The 15,426-nt window shown below is 41.0% G+C and overlaps 1 protein-coding gene across 1 annotated transcript in view; it reads right to left on the reverse strand.

The window, feature by feature from the left end:
• The window catches only part of GPNMB (glycoprotein nmb), a 29,555-nt gene extending 14,908 nt beyond the window's left edge, over positions 1-14,647 (reverse strand). The window contains exons 1-6 of the mRNA XM_010353056.2: positions 14,349-14,647; positions 8,066-8,218; positions 7,214-7,357; positions 3,761-3,934; positions 689-847; positions 49-369 (exon numbers count right to left, since the gene is read on the reverse strand). Of these exons, the coding sequence (XP_010351358.1) occupies positions 49-369; positions 689-847; positions 3,761-3,934; positions 7,214-7,357; positions 8,066-8,218; positions 14,349-14,418 (1,021 nt within the window). The 5' untranslated portion in view covers positions 14,419-14,647. The remainder of the gene's footprint in view (positions 1-48; positions 370-688; positions 848-3,760; positions 3,935-7,213; positions 7,358-8,065; positions 8,219-14,348) is intronic.
• Between the last annotated feature and the right edge of the window lie 779 nt (positions 14,648-15,426).

Genomic DNA, 15,426 nt, shown 5'->3' on the forward strand with positions numbered 1-15,426 from the left:
TTGTTAGCCATTAAGGAGCCCCCCTCAAAGATCACTGCGAAACCTTACCTAAAGAAGGGGTGGGTTTTGGAGGTCTGGGTGGTGGTGGTGGTGGTGGCGGACAAGGTCCTGGTGCTGCAGCTTTCACAGTGAGGTTAAGGCTGAAGGTTCCATTGAGCACATATGTGTGATTCACAGTGTGATTGATGGAAACAAACAGGCCAGTATTATCCCCGAAGCTCCACTTGTAGTTAATGGTAGAATAATTGAGGAAGTGGCTAGGATCATGAATCAGGACATCAAACGTAATGGGGAGATCTTTGAGGAAGGTGTCATCGGATGAATTTCGATCATTCTTCTGGGACATAGTCACAAATACAGGAATCTGATCTAAAATATACATCCCCCAAAGAAAGAAAGAATGCATGACTGCTTGATTGTAAGTGGAGGACTTCGACGATGCTTTTAGGTTAAAATATTAAAATGAGGGATAATCTAGCATTATTTTCCTTTTCACATGCAAGTTATCTGGGGTTTCCTATGCTATTCTGGAAAACAGATGAGCTACAACTAATTAAATATACAAGCTTAGATAGGGGCCCAGATGAATCGTAACGTAACCCCGAACACTTGGCCTTAACTCTTTTTGAACCCATTGACGTCAACAGAATGAAGTGCCTCATCCTCAGTTAGAGTTCACACCACTCACCCGTTACCACGTACACATCTTTCACTTGTGCGATGGGAACATATGCCCGTCCATGTCTTCTATAGACAGTCACTTCCATGAGTTGAGGCCCAAGTGTCACATTGGCTGTGTTCACAGAAACTCTCACTGAACATCGTCCCAATTTCTGGAAATACTGACCTTTGGGAGGATGGAAATTTTTAGTTATTGGCTGCATTAAATCATCATTATAGAAAGCTGTTCCTTAAAGACTAGCTACAACCATTTATAGATTGCTCTGAGTAGGGAAAATAGGATGGGCCTATGGTGCTGCTTCAGAAAGGGAGATGGTGCTCATTTTAATGTGAAATCTTATGAAACAAACCCACAGTTATACACATGTAATTGTATATAGTTGGTTAAAATTTAAAAAGCTGTTTAGTGGCATAATACAGTTAGCCCTTAGTTTACAAATAAATGCTTTTCGTGTTAAGTATTTGGCACTTGAAATACATGTTTTCCCTACAGAAAATACATTTAATAAAATGATGAGGTGTCCAGAAGAGTTAAAAAATTATTTATCCAATAACCTACCTTATTTTTGTTACTATTTCCGCTATATTATTAAGCAGATTTTTAAAAGGGGACTGGAATCCTCCATCTCCTAATAGTATTTGTATATAAAAATACAGCAAGTAGCTGGGCGTGGTGGCTCATGCCTGTAATCTCAGCATTTTGGGAGGCTGAGGCAGGCGGATCACCTGAGGTCAGGAGATGGAGCCCATCCCGGCCAATATGGTGAAACCCTGTCTCTACTAAAATACAAAAAAATTAGCCAGGTGTGGTGGTACGAGCCTATAATCCAAGCTACTCGGGAGGCTGAGGCAGCCGAATTGCTTGAACCCAGAGGCGGAGATTGCAGTGAGCCAACATCATGCCACTGCACTCCAGCCTGGCGACAGAGCGAAACTCTGTCTCAAAAAAATAAAAATAAAAATCCAGTAAGTGATGAAATAGAGGATGGCAGACATAAAACAGAATAGAGCGGTTCCACAGGCACTTTTCTAGAACACCCCTGAGTCATTCCTTTTCTTTCTCCAACCCTCCCTCCTGCTAGCTAACAGGTGGAAGTAATTCCTCTCCTTCAGGGCTCAAGGACATTTAAACAAATTTTAAAACTCTGTAACTCCTCTTACTATAATTCCCAAATCAAGAACTTTTCTAATCCTGCCAGGGGGCCTGGTTTAGACCTGTCACTGACTGGGTATCTTAGATTGAATGCTTTCGAGACCGGGCTGTTTCAAGACCCTATTTATCACACCGTCGAATGTGTGAGAAAAACATACTGGTCTCTCAAGGGATGTGTGATTTGGAATCCTCCTCCACTTTGAGGTGCAGGGGTAGTTCCCTCAGAAGTTATAAGGGGAAGGGGTGTCTCTCAGGCGTTATTCATGAAGCAAATGTTAGTTTCAGCTCTGAGAGGTGAGACCATACTTAGCTGAGGGAGAATATCAGTTAACTCTGAGACCTCAGTGGGAGACAGAAATTCAAGGCAGTCTTGTTAGACCAACAGAGCAAGTTCTAGGCTGAAGGTTGATTTTAAAGACAGACAGTTGATCTGGTAAGTTATTGGAATGTTTACTAGGCTAAAGAGTCTGGGAGTGTTAGTAAACATAAGTGACTCCATGCAAACTGTCAGAATTCTGTCATGAGAGGGACAAGTCAAAGAAATGTTTGGTGAGTTGGCTAATGGGGTCACAATGGCAGTGAAAAATAAGTCAGTTTTAAGGCAACTGGTTTATATAGATGAGCATAATATTTGACATAGCTTTACTCTGCTCAATGGGTATGTATTGTTAATATTTTGTCCTGATTTGTAAATAAGTTAATTGAAGGAAGAGGAGTGCTTTCTAATCTGTGATGAAAGATGAAACATTTAGAAATCTGGAGGCTGCTCAATTGGTAGCAGTTTTCAAATATGCAGTGTCAGGTGGCACCTAGTGACATTTTAAACTAAGAATTTAGCAGCCTAATTGATAATAAGCTAAGTTTGCTTCTCTAAAAGTAATCATTTCCCCAGTAATAAAGCAAAATGAATACCATTTGTAATTTAAAAAAAGACAGAATGGGCTAGGTCAAAGCAGAACAGTAGTTATTTTATTTCTACACAATGAAATATTGTGCAGCCATTAAAACAATGTATAAAAATTTAAAAAATCATATCATTAAATGCTCATGATAGTAAGCAAAAATGTGTATGTGATCTTAATAATGAACTTAATAAATACTAGCAAAGAAAACACCATAATAATTAACAATGATAATCTCTGATGTTAATTACAGATAATTTTTATTTTTTATTTGTATCTTTTCTGAGGATTTCCTACAAATAAATAGCACATGCTTCTTTAAATCTTAAAAATTCTCTAGAGAACATAAAAAAACAGAAGAAGAAATCAATGAATGCTCATCCATGTGCCATTCTGGTTTTTTTTTGTTTTTTTTTTTTTGAGATGGAGTCTCACTCTGTCGCCCGGGCTGGAGTGCAATGGCTCAATCTCCTCTCACTGCAACCTCCACCTCCTGGGTTCAAGTGATTCTCCTGCCTCAACCTCCTGAGTAGCTGGGATTACAGGTGCACACCACCACACCTGGCTAATTTTTATATTTTTAGTAGGGACGGGGCTTCACCATGTTGGCCAGGCTGGTCTTGAACTCCTGACCTCAGGTGATCCACCTGCCTCGGCCTTCCAAGGTGCTGGGATTACAGGTGTAAACCATATGCCCAGCCTCCATGTGCCATTCAAATAAATAAGTGTTAGTATTTTTTCTTGTTATGGTTTTAGGCAGAAAAAAAAAAGTGGTTTTGTTTTTTTGAAAAAGAGCTTAATATTTTAGTTTTTCTCTCTTTTTAACTCTTCAGTGTCCTGGAGATTGGCAAGGTTAACCAGGATTTCATTTTTCTCTCTCACCGTTCACCCATGCTAAGGAAAGTTAGCAGGGTGACTGCTATTAACTCTCTGTGTTATCATTCCCAATTATAGAGTAAGAAAAGAGAAGGTTGAAATTTTAAGGAAAGGTAAAGAAGAGGCTTAGGGGTTTGTAAAAGCCAACCAAGTGTGTGGAAGACATAGACGAAATTCCATCTTCTCCATCCGGGGTGGTGAGGAAAAGGTTTCCCATCGGGGAAGACGTTATGATGGCTTTGGCCGGTGCCATTTTCCCCATCACCGTCCTCTGACCACGCTGTCCAGTTGTAAACATATGGATCAGCAGATAAACCAGCCTCTAAACAGAGAAAGAAACCAGCTATGAGTGTTATCTGGGTTCAGAAAACCCAATGTGCGTGCATCACTGAATTAAACATTTTTTCATATTTTTTATAACTATTTTAAAAGTAGTTAGACAACTAAACACTTAATATGTAGAATTCATCCAATAGTATGCTTATGACTTGTGCACTTTTCTGAATTTGTTATATTTCAATGAAAGTTTTATACAAAGCAATTATTCAAGAAAGTCCAATGTAGAGATATCATTTAATGTATTTTTCTTCCTATTGGGTTTTCAAATCATAATCCTATTCAAATCAAACTGAGAGTTTATCTTTTTATTTTGACACACTCTATCTGTAGTTTTTTTTCCGGACACACTTGACATCATGACTGTTTATTCGTAAAGACTCCAGCACATATGTCTAAGAATAAGAACATTTTCCTACATAGCCCTGACACCATTATCACCCCAATCAAGGTTTGCATATTATATTTGGCTATTTTTGATGCTTTAAATGATTTTTAAAATCCCTCTTTCTCTCTCTAGATGTGGATAGATATATATAGCTATCCTTATATCTACATATGGCTATAGATACATGGAGAGAAGCAGATATGACAAAGTGCTAAAATTGTTGAATCTAGGTGACTATAGTTAACAACAATTTGTTGTATGTTTCAAAACAGCTAGAAGAAAGATTTCGGCTGGGTGCAGTGGCTTACACCTGTAATCCCAGCATTTTGAGAGGCCGAGGTGGGCAGATCAGTTGAGGTCAGGAGTTCGAGACCAGCCTGGCCAACATGTGAAACCCTGTCTCCACTAAAAATACAAAAATTAGCCAGGCGTGTTGCGCGCACCTATAATCCCAGCTACTCAAGACGCCGAGGCAGGAGAGTTGCTTGAACCCGGGAGGCGGAGGTTGCAGTGAGCTGAGATTGCGCCACTGCACTCCAGCCTGGGTAACAGAGTAAAACTCCATCTCAAAAAATAAATAAATAAAGAGAAAGATTTGGAATGTTCTCAACACAAAGAAATGATAAATGTTTGAGGTGATGGATATCCCAATCACCCTGATTTGATCACCATAAATTGTATGCATGTATCAAAATATTACATGTATCCCAGAAATGTGTATGATTATCATGTATCAATAAAAAATTAATCAAAAAATGGGTGAAAGATCTGAATAGACATTTCTCAAAAAAGGTAATACAAATCACTAACAGTATATCATTGCTGGTGGGAATGTAAATTAGTACAACCACTATGGAAAACAGTATGGAGGTTCCTCAAAAAACTAAAAATAGAGCTACCATATGAGGCAGCTGGGAATATATCCAAAAGAAAGGAAATCAATCTATCAAAGAGATGTACGTACTCCTATGTTGCAGCACTATTCACAACAGTCAAGATATGGAACCAAATGAAGTATCCATCAATAGATAAATGGATAAAGAAAATGTGGTATATATACACAATGGAATATTAGTCATAAAAAGAATTAAATCCCATCATTTTCAGCAACATGGATGGAACTGGAGGTCATGATGTTAAGTGAAATAAGCCAGGCATAGAAAGACAAACGCTGGCTGGGCGCGGTGGCTCACGCCTGTATTCCCAGCACTTTGGGAGACCGAGGCAGGTGGATCACAAAGTCAAATGTTCGAGACCAGCCTGGCCAACATGGTGAAACCCCGTATCTACAAAAAATACAAAAATTAGCTGAACATGGTATTGGGTGCCTGTAATCCTAGCTACTTGGGAGGCTGAGGCAGGAGAATCATTTGAACCCAGGAGGCAAAGGTTGCAGTGAACCGAGATTGCACCATTGCACTCCAGCCTGGGTGACAGAGTGAAACTCCATCTCAAAAAAAAAAAAAAAGTTGTTTCAAAAAAAGAAGAGAAAAAAATGTTATGAGGCCGGGCGCGGTGGCTCAAGCCTGTAATCCCAGCGCTTTGGGAGGCCGAGACGGGCGGATCACGAGGTCAGAAGATCGAGACCATCCTGGCTAACATGGTGAAACCCCGTCTCTACTAAAAAATACAAAAAACTAGCCGGGTGAGGTGGCGGGCGCCTGTAGTCCCAGCTACTCGGGAGGCTGAGGCAGGAGAATGGCATAAACCCGGGAGGCGGAGCTTGCAGTGAGCTGAGATCTGGCCACTGCACTCCAGCCCGGGCGACAGAGCGAGACTCCGTCTAAAAAAAAAAAAAAAAAAAAAAAAAAAAAAAAAAAAAAATGTTATGAAATATTAAATGCTTAATTCATGTTAAATATAAAATATTTTCCATACAGAATTGAATGTTTTTCCCACAGGAAGATAAAAAATTAATAAAAAACGAATATATTGACAGCTTAATAAAAGTTCTAAATAATAAAATCATAAATTCATTATTAAATAGCCTTGTTACTGACTGAAGAATCTCAATAATTAGCTCCGTTTTTTTTTGTTTTGTTTTTTGAGACGGAGTCTTGCTCTGTCACTCAGGCTGGAGTGCAGTGGCGCAATCTCGGCTCACTGCAACCTTTGCCTCCCAGAGTTAAGCAATTTTCCTGCCTCAGCCTCCTGAGTAGCTGTCATTACAGGCACCTGCCACCATGCCTGGCTAATTTTTATATTTTTAGTAGAGATGGGGTTTCACCATGTTGGCCAGAATAGTCTTGAACTCCTGACCTCAGGTGATCCGCCTGCCTCGGCCTCTCAAAGTGCTGGAATTACAGGCGTGAGCCACAGCGCCTGGCCATTAGCTCTGTTTTTTGAGCATGTACCATTCTGATAAGATAATTTCCCTTGATGTATTTGCGCCTTTGGTCCTCTTTAACATGGACAGGGAGCTTATTTCTTTCACTAAGAGCAAAGCAAAACCAAAATATACACATTTTAGCATTTGTGCCAGCTACACAGCATTTGCTTAAGAAATCCTTGTCAGCCGAAATTAGACTGATCAGCAAACATCTGTCAAATTGGCTATTCTTTGAATAGCCAAGAGTTCCAAGTAATAAAAGCAAAATCTGAGACTCAACGAGGTATTCTCTGTCCAATCAACTGGACACTAAGGAAAAGCAGGGGGTGGCGATGTGGCTTTTGAAGAGGGCTCCAAGCAGGGGAGAGCTGGCTGACGTTGATGTTGATGAAGGCTCTGGGTAGGACCACACACTCACCATCTCTGTTATCCAGCTCATGGAGTGCAGTGGCAAGGGACGAGAGCAGCATCTGGCACTTACAGGAGCACCTGTGACCATTAAGGTTTAGAAAACGGGTCTCCAGTAGTTTAAAATACTGTGTTCTTACCATTTCTGCAGTTCTTCTCATAGACTATGTTGCCATTGGCATCTTCCTTTTGGCATCTAGGGAATACCAGATTCACCACAAATGTTATATTTGAGCCCACGAGAGCTGGTGAGTCACTTGTCAGGACTGCCTGCACACGGCCTCCTAGGACAAAAAAAAGTGGGACTCAATGACCCAGCATCTTTCTCCTTTCATTCATAAACATTTAGAGGTAACTTTATTAATAAGGACCAGAGGACCCACATGCCTCTTTATAATATATTAAATTTATATTTTGTATTCCTCACTTAAGCTTTCAGAGTACAACACTCTAGAAGATAAATTAAAAAATAAATCAGACCAATTAAGAATTCTCTAATCATAGCAAGAACATTTACCTACGATAATAAAACAAATCAGCTCAGTTGGGTTAAGGAGACAAGTTTTAAACGTTTGTATTTTTAAATCTCAAAACCAATGACTGAAGGATGCATTCTTTTATCTAAAAAGAAAGATTTTCAGTTTCTGATAAGCCACACCTTTGAGACAGTAAAAATGGCTTTGGGGTGACTGGGTTTCTGAAGATGACCATTCCCAGGTTGGTTAAATAGGTTTAAAGCTAAATCTGCTCACTCTTCAAAAGTATTCCAAGAGCTACCAATGTGGAAATTTCTAAGGAGATTATTTGTGGCTTAGGAAGTGATAGTGTTGGACTAAAGAAAATACTGCCAAGTCCAGGTGCCCCCCACTTGGTAATGAGAGCACTGTCATTCTTGGAAATGACGTGAGCCATGTGATCTAAAAGGCTTTACCATCTACAAGACTTACTGAAGTAGGAAATTGCAGGTGTTTGGGTTGAATCTTTTGACTTACCCTTCCAGGAGTTTTTCCACCTCATGTCTCCCCTCTTCCACACTGGGTAGAGTTTTTCATTCCAGTCATTTTCATCAGAAGACCAGCCATTTAATTGGTTGTGCTCCCTCATGTAAGCAGGAGGTCTTTCATTGCCCAGCACATCATGAAATCCTGTATCAATATTCGAAAAACAAATTCCATTGTTCATTTAGTAATCACCTCACAGAAACTTTTTATTTCTTACTGTTGAAAAGCACATACATAATATATTTAGCGCATCAAGTAAACAGAGAGTGCTTTGTTTTTTAAAGGAAGTCTACTGGAAATATCTTGATTATAAGCATTCAGACCCTATGTCTTTATGAACTTTAAATGAGTCAAAGAAAAATTTTCAAAGTCAATATTTTTTAGCCATCACTTGGCTTCTCAATACACATCCTCTGAATATTTAAATTTGATACAATACCATTAGGAAAACACTGATGCCAAAAATCTTCAGATTTTTGGATTTTTTTTCCCATTCTGAACTACTCACTTGGCTAAAGGAATGCCAGGCTCAGGAATGCCTTCAAGATTCCAAGCAACCTGTACTAGTACCAGGAAGTTTACTGATAAGCAGCTTTTTAATGGTCTTGGTGAATGTTCCATAAACTTTGTGTAGTCCACATTTGTTAGGTAGAGTGTTTTCTTTTTAAATGTCATTTATGTCAAGCTAGTGGATACTGTTTTTTGAGTTTTCTGTGTTCCTACTGATTTTCTCTATTTGTTATTTCAGTTACTAAGAGAGAAATCTTGGAATCTCTAACTATAATTGTGGTTTTTTCCAATTGCCTGTTTCTTCTTCCAGTTTTTGCTGTATGAATTTTGAAGCTTTGTTGTCAGGTGCATACTATACATTTAGAATTGTTACAGCTTCTTGATGAACTGACCCTTTTCTCAATAGGAATTTATGCTCTTTATCTCTGGTATTATCCCTTGTTCTAAAGAATACTTTGATATGAATGCTTAGTGTTTGGTATATCTTTTTCCATTCTTTTACTTTAAAAAATGTTTAGATTGATGTATGTTTCTACTCATCCTTACATTTTAAGCCTTTGTGCATTTTTATATTTGAAGTAAGGTTCTCATAGAAAGCATGTAATTGGATGTTTAAAAATCCAGTCTGACAATCTCTGCCTTTTAGTTGGAGTGTTTAGATAATTCACATTTAATGTAATGATCAATATGATGAAATTTAAGTGTACCATCTTGTTATTTGTTTTCTATTTGTTCCACTTGTTCTTTTTTTCCTTCTTTTCCTATACTCTTTGGAGTTATATTTGGATTCCATTTTATCTCTACAACTAGCTTGTTAGTGACACCTCTTTCACTTATTTTGTTCTGAGTGATTGCTCTAGGCTTGTAATATTACAGTTCTTTTAAAATTATTTCTAATCTTGAGTTAGTGTCTGTCTTTTTGCTTTGCCTGACCAGCCTGGTGGTCACATGCTCTCTCTTTTGAGAATTGTAGCAGACTGGTTGGTTGCCTCCAAGAAGCTATTTCCTGCCTACACCACTCCTCCTTTTTTCCCTTTGCTGGCAGAGTTTCTACTCTAACCGTTCAAAATTCCAGAGATCACTTCCTAGCTTTCCTTACAATTTGGGCAGGAGCAGATAGATGATTTGATACTGGCCAATGAGAGCTGAGAAGCAGTCTTTTGGGAACTTCTAAGAAAGGTTTTCCTTCTTTATAACAAGAGATATGTGAGAACAAACTCAATTTTTCCTCCTCAGAATTGATTTTGGAGATGGTAGTGTAATAATGTGATGGCCAGAGCTATGACAGTCATATCTAACTATGAGGACACACATCTGAGGAAACAGTCAACACATTAAGGGTGTCAGAGTGGAAAGATAAAAAGAAATGGAACCCTCAATGAAACTGTTGAGCCATTGCTCTAGTCCTGCTTACCTCAGGACTGACCAAGATAATAAATGTCTTAGCCTATTTTGTTACAGCCCAAAGCTCAACTGTCTGTATTCCTCAGCCAATGGTCTTAAACTTTTCTCCAATTAATTTCTATGGTTCTATGTCTTGGCCTAGCTATAGACTCTCGGAGGACAGAAACTCTGTCTTGTTCTTCTCTTAAATCCTGGGAGAGATCCTCCATGAGATGTGGTATTTAGTGGGTGCTCAGAGAAGCCATATTGGATGCATGTCTCTGACCTATTTCTTCTATTCCTCTTCTCTGGTAGGAGAAGGGAGCAACACGTTCCCTTCTTCTCCGGGAGGCAGAGAGAATGGGAAAGAGCAGTGAAGTAGGAGTCATGGAACCTGTTTTCTAGCCTTGGTTCTGTTATTAAACAGACTGTGTGACCTCAGGCCATGTGTATTATCTGGGCCTTCAAATATGACAAAAGCCAAATGTCCTGTGATTCTATGAGATTGCTCCTATTTGGAAATAGATAATAAGTGAGGGGAGGACATTTGTGTTTATCAATAAATATTTGTAATTGGAAATTCACTTGAGTCATATGAAAAGAACTAAGATTATTTAGTTCAAATCCCTTCATTTTATATATGAAGAAATTCAGGCCTAGGGAAATGATATGATTCACCTAGGGTCATCTTTAGTAGAAATCAAGATTCACATCTTTCAATTCCCAGGACAAGTTCTTTCCACTGTTCCAGAGAGTCTTCCTCTTCCTCAGATCTTGAAAGACAGTTATTGTTTCCAGGAACATAATCAAAACACAGATTTCTCTTCTGATTTTAAATGTCAGAAGTCAAGGAAAAGTACAAACTTAAAAGGAGAGTTACAAGGGATAGGCACATAGGTCAATGGAGTGGAAGAGAGAATCCAGAAATAGATCCACACAAGCATGCGCTACTGATTTTTTTTTTTTTTTTTTTTTTAAGAGATGGGGGTCTCACTATGTTGCTGAGGCTGGACTCAAACTCCTGGGCTCAAGTGATCTACCTGCCCCAGCCTTCCGATTAGCTAGGACCACGGGCAAGCACTACAGTGCCCGACTGGATTTTAGACAAAGATGCAAAAACAATCCAATGGAGGGAAGATAGCCTTTCAACATATGGTGCTGTAAAATAGCAAAAAGCCTAGGTGAAATCTTCAGGATCTAGGACTAGGCAAGAATTCTTAGACTTGACACAAACACAACCCATAAAAGGAAATTGGAACTCATTAAAATAAAAAACCTTTGCTCTCTGAAACATGACATGAAAGAGGATGAAAAGGCAAGCTACAGACTGGGAGAAATTATCTGCAAACCACACTTCCAATAAAGGACTCGTATTTAGAATATATAAAGAATTTTTGAAACTCACTATAAGAAAACCACGGGATTCAATTAGAAAAATTAGTAAAAATTAATGAAATGATATTTCACCATTTCATTCATCTTGTGGCAAATAAACACACTAGAAGATATTCAACATCATTATCAGTAGTGAAATATCACTATATCCCTATCAGTAAGACTTAACTAAAAAGCAGTGACAACATCAAATGCTTACAAGGATGTAGAGAAACTAGATCGCTCACACATTGCTAGTGGAAATGTAAAATGGTACAACCACTCTGTTAGCTTCTTGCAAAATTAAACATGCAACTATCATATAACCAAGAAATTGTACCCTTTGGCATGCATCCTAGAGAAACGAAACTGATATTCACACAAAGATCTGCACATGAATGTTTATAGCAGCTTTATTCATAACAGCCCAAACTGAAATAACCCAGATGTCCTTTAATGGGTGAATGGTTAAGCAAACTGTGGTACATCCATACCACGGAATACTACTCTGTGACAAAGAGGAACAAACTATTGATGCAGTTACTTCAATAAATCAATAAAGTTCCAGGAAATTATGTTGGGTTTTAAAAAAAGCAAATCTCAAAAGGTTACATACTGGATAATTCCATTTGTATAGAATTTTGAAAATGACAAAGTGATAAAAATGGAAACGAAATTAGTGGTTGTCAGGAACTGGGTGAGGGTTGGAAGGAGGGAAGTGGATTTGGCTATACTAGGGCATGAGAATACTTTGATGATGGAGCTCTGCTGTGTTTTGACTGTATCAATGTCAATATCTGGGCTGTGATGCCGTGTTTCGCATGATGGTACCACTGGGGCAAACTGGGTAAAGGGTGCATGGGGATCTCTCTGTATTATTCCTTACAACAGTATGTGAATCTATAAATACCTCACACTAAAAAGTTGAATTTAAAAATAAAGGCCAGATGCAATGGCTCATGCTTGTAATCCCAACACTTTGGAAGGCCGAGGGTGGGCGATTGTCTGAGCCCAGGAGTTCCAGACCAGCTTGGGCAACATGGCAAAATCCTGTGTCTGCAAAAATTAAAAAAATTAAATAAACCCATTCAGATGAGGTGGCTTACGCCTGTAGTCCTAGCATTCTGGGAGGCCAAGGCAGGATTGAGCCCAGAAGTTTGAGACCAGCCTGGGCAACATAGTAAGATCCCATTTCTACAACAAATACAAAAATGTGAAGGTAAATTGAGGTCACACCCAGTGCTGCAGCTGACTCTCCCTCCACACTTTGGCCTCCTTGCTGTGTCCACCAGCAGAGAGGTGGTGGCTGGGCTGCCGCCAGCTACCTTGTCCACACCTTCCCCTTCCTTCAGGGCTACGAATGGAAAATGGCAGGAAGTCTTTAGTGCTTGATACACTGCTACATTCTGCCTGCCCTTATTTTTTCTGGGCAGAATATTTAGTCCAGAGCAAGGTGAACCCGGTGAATGGCTGATTTTTGTTACACTGCCTTAAGAGGTTGAGGACTCCTCTCGAGCTAACAGTGCGGATTCAGCCTCCTGCTAATCTGTTTTATTGAGCAGAGCGAAGTGGACTTGAAAGAGGCTGGAATAAGGGCAAGTGTCCCCCATCGGGTCTATTCGTCTATTCCGTGTTCCTTCGTCTTTAAAGGAGCCTGTCCTGGGAGGTATCCTAAGTGTGGGTGCAGGTCTGCCTCCTTAGGAACAATCCCCACCATGCATGTCTCTCTCCCACGCCAAGCAGCTGATCTCACAAGAACCCAATTACCCAGTTTTGCAAACGAGGAAACGAAAACTCCTCGTTTGGAAGGAAATGAGGAAACGGAGCAAAACCACTGGAGACCCAGCCCCTAGGCTGGCGGGAAGCCCGAGCCTGTCCAACCCCAAACCTGGGCAGGAAGGACAGAGGTCAGGATGGAAGGCTGTCTCCTCAGCTTACCCGCTGTGTGGCTTGGGGCAAGTTCCTTGCCCACTCTGTGGCCCGCGTCCTCGTGTGGGAAGCGGGACCATCACAGCGCCGGGCTCCGCGGGCTGCTAGGAGGAAGCGCAGCGCACTGCGGGCCCGGCACGTGCTACACGCCGACACCGGATCAGCTCCTTGTGATGAGGCTTACTCTCCAAAAACGCAGGCGTTTTCCCGGGTTGCAGTCGCAGTCGGGAGCCCGAGGGTTAGGGCGCGGCCGCGGGGTCTTGTGGGCCGGAGTGCGGCCCACGTCTCAGGCCTCTGCGGCTCCGAGCAGAAGCCGCTGCGCCTCTGGCCTCTTCCCCCGCCCCGTGCCGTCCCCGCAATCCCAGGCCCAGGGTCACAGCGACTCAGCTCTCTTCCTCTCGCGAATCTGCACACTGACTCAGTGGTCTGGACCGTGGCTGCATAGGCAGATCCCAATAGGAACTTTTAAAACAAGGATCCTCTGACCCCACTCCCAAATATTCCGGTTTCATTGCGTGGGTATCAGTATTGTTAAAAATGCCCTGGCCTCTCCTGCGTGACCAGGGTAGAGAGCCCGGGTTTCAGCTCCTCTCCCAGCAAGCTCCTGCAGGTCTGTGAGGAAGCCCCGCAGGAGGAGCAATAGCTTCTGGGCTGGGAAGATTCGTGAGTTTGTCTCCAGATTGGAGACCCCGTTTCACGTGAGGTCTCCACCCTTTTGGATGGAAGCTGGACACAGTTTAGTTAATGGAGTTGCTTTGTTCTGTGACCGGAGGCTGTCCAACCCTCCACCAACTACTGTCTGGCAAGAATGGGTTACAACTGCAATGGAAAAAAAACTTCACAAGACAAGGGCTGCATGGTTTTTACTTTCCATGAGCCGAAAGCAAAGAATGGAGCTGGAGGCATTTTGCTGTAGTTTCAGCCTTCCCAACAATTTGCAGAAGAAAAGATGAGTGAGACAGAGATGAATGCTTCCTGAAGAACTTCAGTCCAACCTCTAGTTCAGAGGATATTATTAGCCATCATTTCAGCCAATGGCCAGAGAATGGGTTAAACATAGAAATTGAGGGTTACTCACGTTTGGCAGCATCAAGTGGCAATCTTGCAGCCAGGAGCAGAAATCCCAGGAAATAGTAGAGGCATTCCATGCTGAATTCTCACGGACGCAGGCACTCAAGGTTTAACTCTGAATTCCTCTGGGCCCATCCACCAAAGCAACAGTGTTCTTCTGGCATCTGTAGTGCCTCCCTCTCTATTTTAATTAAATACAGGGCCTCGGGGAGGATCATGTGATGGTATTAAGCGGCATTGCCTGATCTGGTCTCTCAAGTTCAGCCTCTTACAACTCATGTGCTTATGAGTCACTCCTTGGCATCTATTTATTCACTTTTCAGATGCACATTATTTCAATTTTGTGATTCCACATTTACTAGATTCAAGGAGAGTTTTTTCCTATAGATTTTATTTCAATATTCTTTTTTTTTTTTTTTTTTTTTTGGAGGTGGAGTCTCACACTGTCACCCAGGCTGGAGTGCAATGGCATGATATCAGTTCACTGCAACTTCCACCTCCCAGGTTCAAGCCATTTTCCTGCCTCAGCCTCCCGAGTAGCTGGGATTACAGGTGCCCACCACCATGCCTGGCTAATTTTTTGTATTTTTAGTAGAGGCAGGTTTCACTGTGTTGGCTAGAATGGTCTTAAACTCCTGACCTCGTGATCTGCCCGCTTCGGCCTCCCAAAGTGCTGTGATTACAGGTGTGAGCCACCGTGTCTGGCTCAATATTCTTTACCAAATAAAATTTCAATCCTCCAGCCTCACTGATTATCAACTTACTTGGTTCCTATACTGCATGAAGCACCCAGCTCATGTTTAGAGTTCACAGTTATGCATCCTTTCCTATGATGTAGTTGTCCACCTCCTCCTGTGCTCGTGATTGCTTGTATATTTTTTTCCTCCAAGAGGAAGCAAAGATGGAGGAGGTGTATCATCAATCATTTGAAATTGTGGAATACATAAGTGGATGATAACATGAATGTTGTGCCAGGATGTGCTGGAAACAGCTGCCCAGGCCTCTGGTAGCTGAGAAATTTACTCAAAAGCACATTTAGAATATCTGTGCAATTCCATATAACTTTTGTAATAACCTGCATAATT

This window comes from Rhinopithecus roxellana, chromosome 6 (genome assembly GCF_007565055.1).
Source record: "Rhinopithecus roxellana isolate Shanxi Qingling chromosome 6, ASM756505v1, whole genome shotgun sequence".
Taxonomy (NCBI): domain Eukaryota; kingdom Metazoa; phylum Chordata; class Mammalia; order Primates; family Cercopithecidae; genus Rhinopithecus; species Rhinopithecus roxellana.